The sequence below is a fragment of the Bos javanicus genome, chromosome 13 (genome assembly GCF_032452875.1).
Source record: "Bos javanicus breed banteng chromosome 13, ARS-OSU_banteng_1.0, whole genome shotgun sequence".
NCBI classification, from domain to species: Eukaryota; Metazoa; Chordata; class Mammalia; order Artiodactyla; family Bovidae; genus Bos; species Bos javanicus.
In genome coordinates, this window is record NC_083880.1 from 47,121,047 (window position 1) to 47,127,459 (window position 6,413).

Here is a 6,413-nt window from a genome sequence, read left to right on the forward strand (position 1 = left end):
CTGTAACTTCCTGAGTGATAGGGGTGAGAGGAACATCTTTCATTATAATATTTGGTTTGTCACCTGATTCTGGCATGGGTTTCAGAGTTTCAACCTGGAAAGGTTGGTGAATTCATATTCAGGAAGAGTGATGTAACCCCACACTCACGGGAACTCTTGTGCTTGGAAACCTTCCAGACATGCCCTGTATACCTCTTCATCTAACTGTTCATTTATATCCTCCTTAATCAAACAGAAATAGTAAGTTTAAAATATTTTTAATAAATAAGATAAATAAAAGGCACCTCTCATGTCTTTCTGGACTTCACCAACTTCTTCACATGGTGTTTACTGGTGTTTATTAGTAAAGAGTAATGAAAGGGCCCATCCGTCTCAAGGCATAGAAGTACTTGGGAACCCCTGATTGGTCCTGCCAGGAGAGAAAGGCTCCCATATTTGGAAAGCAGCAGGAATGCACCTCCCCCTGCAGCTCCTACATAGCTGGGCAGGTCCAGGAGTATGTGCAGAAGGTGCACAAGAGGACAGGGTGCCCGTGGCTCCAGAGGTGCATCAGAGAGACCCTAAGGTATGTGGGGAGCAGAGTTTATGTGTGATAACCATTTCTGTGGCCAGGGCTGTTTATTTTTAATACCACTACAAACCATGCAGTGATTTCTTGACTCTCACCTCCTGGGATGGGTCCCAAGTCTGGGGACACTTGAGAGAAGATTCAAACATCACTGGGGTTCCTGTCTATGTTTTGGTGCTATAATAAAATGCTAGCTTAAGGGTTGGCTGGTTAGGATTTTCTTTTGTTTTTAAGCCCTTGCCTCTGAAGACTAATTTATTTCTCAAGGTCTCTATGCTTTTATTTTTTAATTTGATGCATGCATAATTTATGCCATTATTCTTATTTAAGGCTTCTCCTACCAAGGGGTATGGGCTGATGAAATAGGTTTAGGAGATTAATGAATGTTTTCTTCACACTTGGATCCCTTTGGAGAAAGCTTGTCTGCGCTCACTGTGATTGGTGGGCAATGATAAGTGGGATGCTGGAAGGCTGGGTGCTCAGGCTGCTGCCTGGCACACTCATGCCCACCCTGGGACAGTGACTAGGTGATGTCTGCATGTAAAGAGAGGTCAGCAAAGGCCTCTTTGCAGGAGTCCAGAGAAGCGTGGATGTGCATGCAGTTAGGTTGCATCTTGCCTATTTTTCTGCATAAGAACCTGTGTCACACTAGAGTTGAACATTTCAAACAAAGAAGTACTAATCATTTTAAGGAATACTGCAGGGAGGGTATATTAGGGCCTAAGCAAGATAAACTTTTCAACCTCCTTCAGCTCTGGCACTGGTGAACTCAGGAAATCTTCTAGAAGACGGTCGGTCTAAGCAGGCTCTGCTATTGTAACTCTCTGTGTATTCCTGATCCACATGGACAAAGGTCCAGGTGCTGAATGCCCTGAATATTTGACCTTAAGAGATGGAGTTCCACAATAGCTATTGTAGTTTCAGGAACTAGTTGTGACTAACTACCAGACTGGGGGCCTTAAGGGGGAGGGATATTTCCTGAGGTCATCAGCAGTCTTTCAGATATCCTGGGGCCAGCCTGACTCTTGGTGCTTCCCCAAGCCCTCTTGTCCTTCCTCTTATTTCATTTCCTCTGAAATTCTTCATAGGCCCTGCTGTTCACTTAACTGAGGGGCCATCGGAGCTGCTATTCACTTAACCTTATGCCCAGTAACTCAAAAGCACCATCCCCTTCAGCAGCTCAAAAGGGTAATGGGACATGGCCCTTGGGTACCTGGGAAAAGCATCACAGGGCTGGATTCAAATCCGCCCTCCATTCCCTGCTGTTGTGTGGCCTCGGGCAAATTACTTAACTTCTGAAACCCAATACAACTTTTATAAAGTGAGGATAATAACATACCTACCCCATGTGAGAATTAAGTTAGGCAATGTCAGCAGCTGGCATGGTACATGCAATAAGAAGCTGGTTGAGGGAAGAGGGTGGGACCCCACTCTCCCCAGGGTGTGATTAGAAAAGATATCCATGAATAATCAAATTGCCTGTTGCAACTTCTGATCTGTCTGAGAAAACCAAGATCACTATCCTGAATGGTGTAATTCCAGGCCAGAGCAAGAAACTTGGTTTTGACTTAACCCTATGCAGACCAAGACTGGGAAAACAGTTATGTTTCAGGAAAAATGTAAAGGGTGCAAGAATGACATTCCTCCCAAAGAATCTCCTACACACAGGAGGGGACATGGAGACTCAGAACTCCACTGAGGAAGTTAACTGCTCCAGCCTTTTCTGTTGCAGATCCCGACACAATGAGGAAACATCTGGGTGGATGCTGGTTGGCCATTGTATGTATCCTGCTCTTTAGCCAACTCTGCTTAGTCAAGGCGAGAGGCATAAAGCACAGAATCAAGTGGAACCGGAAGGTCTTGCCAAGTACCTCCCAGGTCACGGAGGCCCGCACTGCGGAAATCCGCCCAGGGGCCTTCATCAAGCAAGGCCGAAAGCTGGATATCGACTTTGGAGTGGAGGGCAATAGGTACTATGAGGCCAACTATTGGCAGTTTCCTGACGGCATCCATTACAACGGCTGCTCCAAGGCCAATGTCACCAAGGAAAAGTTTATCACCAGCTGCATTAATGCCACCCAGGCGGCGAATCAAGAGGAACTGTCCCGTGAGAAACAAGACAACAAGCTTTACCAGCGGGTCCTGTGGCAGCTGATCAGGGAGCTCTGCTCCACCAAGCACTGTGACTTTTGGTTGGAAAGGGGAGCAGGACTTAGGGTCACTCTGGACCAGCCCATGATGCTCTGCCTGCTGGTTTTCATTTGGTTTATTGTGAAATAAGCTTGCAGGCAGGTTGGCAGCCACAGAGATCAATAGGCAAGCAAACCATAAGCAAGTTATTTCAGTTCTTCTCCTCTAACCCCAAACCCCACGTGTTCTGAAGGTACCAAAGAGCAGTGATTGATTCTTCAGTGCTTTAAATAGCACTCCCAAGTATTCACTCAGGTGCTTGATTATATTTGATAAATGTGTGGGTATCAATCCTCTCCAGGCTCTACCTAAAGTTGGCTTGTTCATCATTGCATTCTCAACTCTGGTGTAGCATCTGGCCCACCATATTATGCAATAAATGTTTGGTAAGCAGATAAAAGAATGTGCCAGGGACCATACCAAGCACTTCATAATGCTTCCTGACAACTCTCTAAGGTAGGTGTAATAGGTGTTATTCTCTTGGTATAGATGAGAAAATTGAGGCTCCAAGAAGTAAAACAGAAAGTATCAGCCATAATTCAACCCTGGTTTATCTAACCCAGATTTCCTGCTCTGTACGGTTATACTTTTGGAAATACGAAATTACTGATGCTGATGGCCATGTTTTTGATAATTTATTACATGGAATTTAATTAATTAGTTTAATTAAAGTAAGGTATAATAAAGGAAATTAAGCTAAAATATAAATAAAATCTAGACAAATGTCCATATTGCCTAGTAAGGAAGTATTACCATCTTGATTCCTGGAGTAGTCTAGATCTATGGCACAAAGATGTTTTTTCACAAGAAGTATAAGTATTTGCTACTTGCATCTCTGAAGCAGTTAATGTATTTAAGAAACTATTTCTAAATGATGAATTTCCTTTCTAATGTTCCTCCAACCCTGTGTGCATGTTTTTAGGTATACATGCATCTTTAAATATATCCCCTTTATACAGGTGCTCCATACAATCTCCGGTCATTCTCTTACTGCCACTTTGGTGAGGGGCCATCATTTCCACGAACCACTTACAGCTTCAAAAACACAATTCCTCAGTAGAAAGGTTAAAAATAAAGTATATCTTTAAGAAGATCAAGTAATGAATTCATACATGCCATAATTAGGAATTATCATTAGTTAAACTACATTTATATTACAAAATATCAATACAGTTTAAATAAAAATAATGAATCTAATACTCTAAAAGATGCCCCCAGAGGCTCTCTGAGGATATGCTCAGAGTACCCAGCCCCCACCCTCAGGAGTTGTTGAAACATATTTGGTGATAAAAGTTGCTGAATATTATCAATTGGTGAAAAAATGTGCATTGTCAGGCAATTTTATCCAAAGTATTCTAAAATGTGACTGTTGATAATGGTACCTTTTGTTCTGATCTCCACTGCTAATCAGTGTTCTTCTCAAGGATACAGTTGGAAGGTTTTTACATAGAAAGTCAGTGGAGGACTTGGAGGCCAGACAGCCCAGCACCTTCCCCTGGGTATGAGGGATACCTGCCTCCCTGCCCTGACAGCTCAGGGAGCTCCTATGCAGGAGTTCCTGAGGAACTCCCACCTCTGTGGCTTTCATGCTGATGGCACTATGCTCATCTTCCACAGTCCTGGTGAGTTCTAGATCAGAAACTAAGACTAAAGTCCAGAACACATACAGGTTATTTCCTACATGTCACTATTTTAATAATAACAATAGCAATAACAACAAAGTACCTATAGGCTGATGTTAAAATTTCAAGTCCTGGCTCTCCTGAGTTTAATTATAAGGGCACACACAGCCTCGTAAGTAAAATGACTTCACTTCTTATGTGAAAACACTCAGCCGTGATGTAGTACGTTTTCTATAATTCCTGTCTTTCCTCATTTCATTAATAGTTCCAGAAACCAGATTTAAGTGGGTGTGTAGTAGATTGGTATATAGTGATTTAAATGTCAAATTTATTATTGGAACTTTAAATTGATTCCATATGTATTTGAACATCCTTGCTCATGTTTATGAATTATGAGATCCAGTCAAGGCTTTGTGAGTCTAGTTTTTCACTTTAGCAAAGGTCGGTCAAGTGCCTACTATGTATAAGACATTGTGAAGGATTTCTGAATTATTCTTGATGGAGTCATTTTAAAAGTGAATAATTTCACCAACCATTGATTTCTTGTCCCTTCTAAGCATTCATTTTAAAAATACGTTTATTGTAAAAATGACACTAAAATTACAACAGAAATCCAAAACCAAACATTGCCCACAGTTCCAGCATCTGATTGTCAGTGTTCTCATTTTGCCCTATAACCTCCTAGTCCTTACCATTTGCATATACAAATGTACATATTTGCAATGATAATTTAAGTGATCATTTATATTCTAAATTTTTGCTCAACTTTGTTCTATGCTTTTTTCATTTTTCTATGATTTAGGGGTTTTTGCCTCCTGCTGCCTTCCCCAACCCACTCTCCTTCCTGCCTGAGATGTAGCCTCCATGCTTTCATTGTACTCATATAGAGAGTTATTTGTTTGATCACTTTTTAAAAATACTGTAATCATAGAACTCGCATTTATTCTTCTGCAATTTGTCTCACTGTGTTATCACCTTCACCCTAGTGCAACAGCCACCTAGTTAGTTAACTTGTCCTTTAGGATGTGGCATGATATTCTATACCATGGACCAGACCCTGATTGATTTAATCGTTTCCTTGTTGATGGACCTTCATTCGGTTTTTTGCCACTGCAAACAATAAACATCAATGTACAGACAACTTTGCAATCTGTTACTTTTATTTCTGTGGAGTAGATTTATACATGCAACATTTCCAGAACAAAGCTATGTATAATTTAAATTTTTCTAGACATGACTAGATTATGTTCCTAAATAGCTGGAGCAATTCTCATGCTACCCCCTGCAGTATACTGTGCTAACTTTAAAAGTCTCTATGTCATTTAAGTTACAGCAACTTCCTTTTCTCCAAATGGTGCTTGAGCATCTTTTCTACTTTGCACACAATGCACCTAAATCTTCCCAACTAATTTCTGAGCATAAAGACTATTTGAAAATTGTAAAACTGTTAGCAGTTTCCATCCTACACCTAGTCCGCGGCCCAAAACATCTGGAAAGCCAGAGTGTGTGGGGGCTTCTGCTCAGAGGGTGGTTTGTTTGCACAACTCCACACTCCCTAACTGGCAGAAGAAGCACAGTGTGATGTTTGGTCTTGGCCTTTTTATTGATCTTCAGTAAAATAGGAAATAAAAGTATCTGCATCCCAGCAAGAATGCTCTCCAGGTCGTAAAAATCAAAAGAAGCAGAAATCAAACACGCAGTGTAAACAGCCCATGCTTCTCCTTTCCTCTGAGCTGTCTGGGCAGACAATCAGCATCTTCCCGGAGCCCTCACACCCCACCTGGCTTAGGATATGACTGGCAATGTTGAGAAACCCCACCCTCTGGTCCTAACGAGGTGTGTCCCAGGTAGTGGCCATGAGTTTGTCTTGAGTTGCCCCTACTCTCTACCTCAAGCTTTCTGATAACAAGCGACTGACTTTGGGAAGTGGACCCCTGGCCTTAACTTGGCACTTCCAGTTTGGTCACATCTTTCATCTCTATCTTTTCTGCATGTGCTGTATATGGCTGGACAAAGATGCCCTAAGATATTAA

At 41.8% G+C, this 6,413-nt stretch overlaps 1 protein-coding gene across 1 annotated transcript; it reads left to right on the forward strand.

Annotated features, from left to right (window-relative positions):
* The first annotated feature begins 467 nt into the window (after positions 1 to 467).
* On the forward strand, positions 468 to 5,521 carry PRND (prion like protein doppel). Its single transcript, XM_061436582.1, has 2 exons — positions 468 to 565; positions 2,301 to 5,521. Exon 2 carries the CDS (start codon positions 2,312 to 2,314, stop codon positions 2,846 to 2,848), a length of 537 nt encoding a protein of 178 aa, XP_061292566.1. The 5' UTR covers positions 468 to 565; positions 2,301 to 2,311; the 3' UTR covers positions 2,849 to 5,521.
* The last annotated feature ends 892 nt before the right edge of the window (positions 5,522 to 6,413 follow it).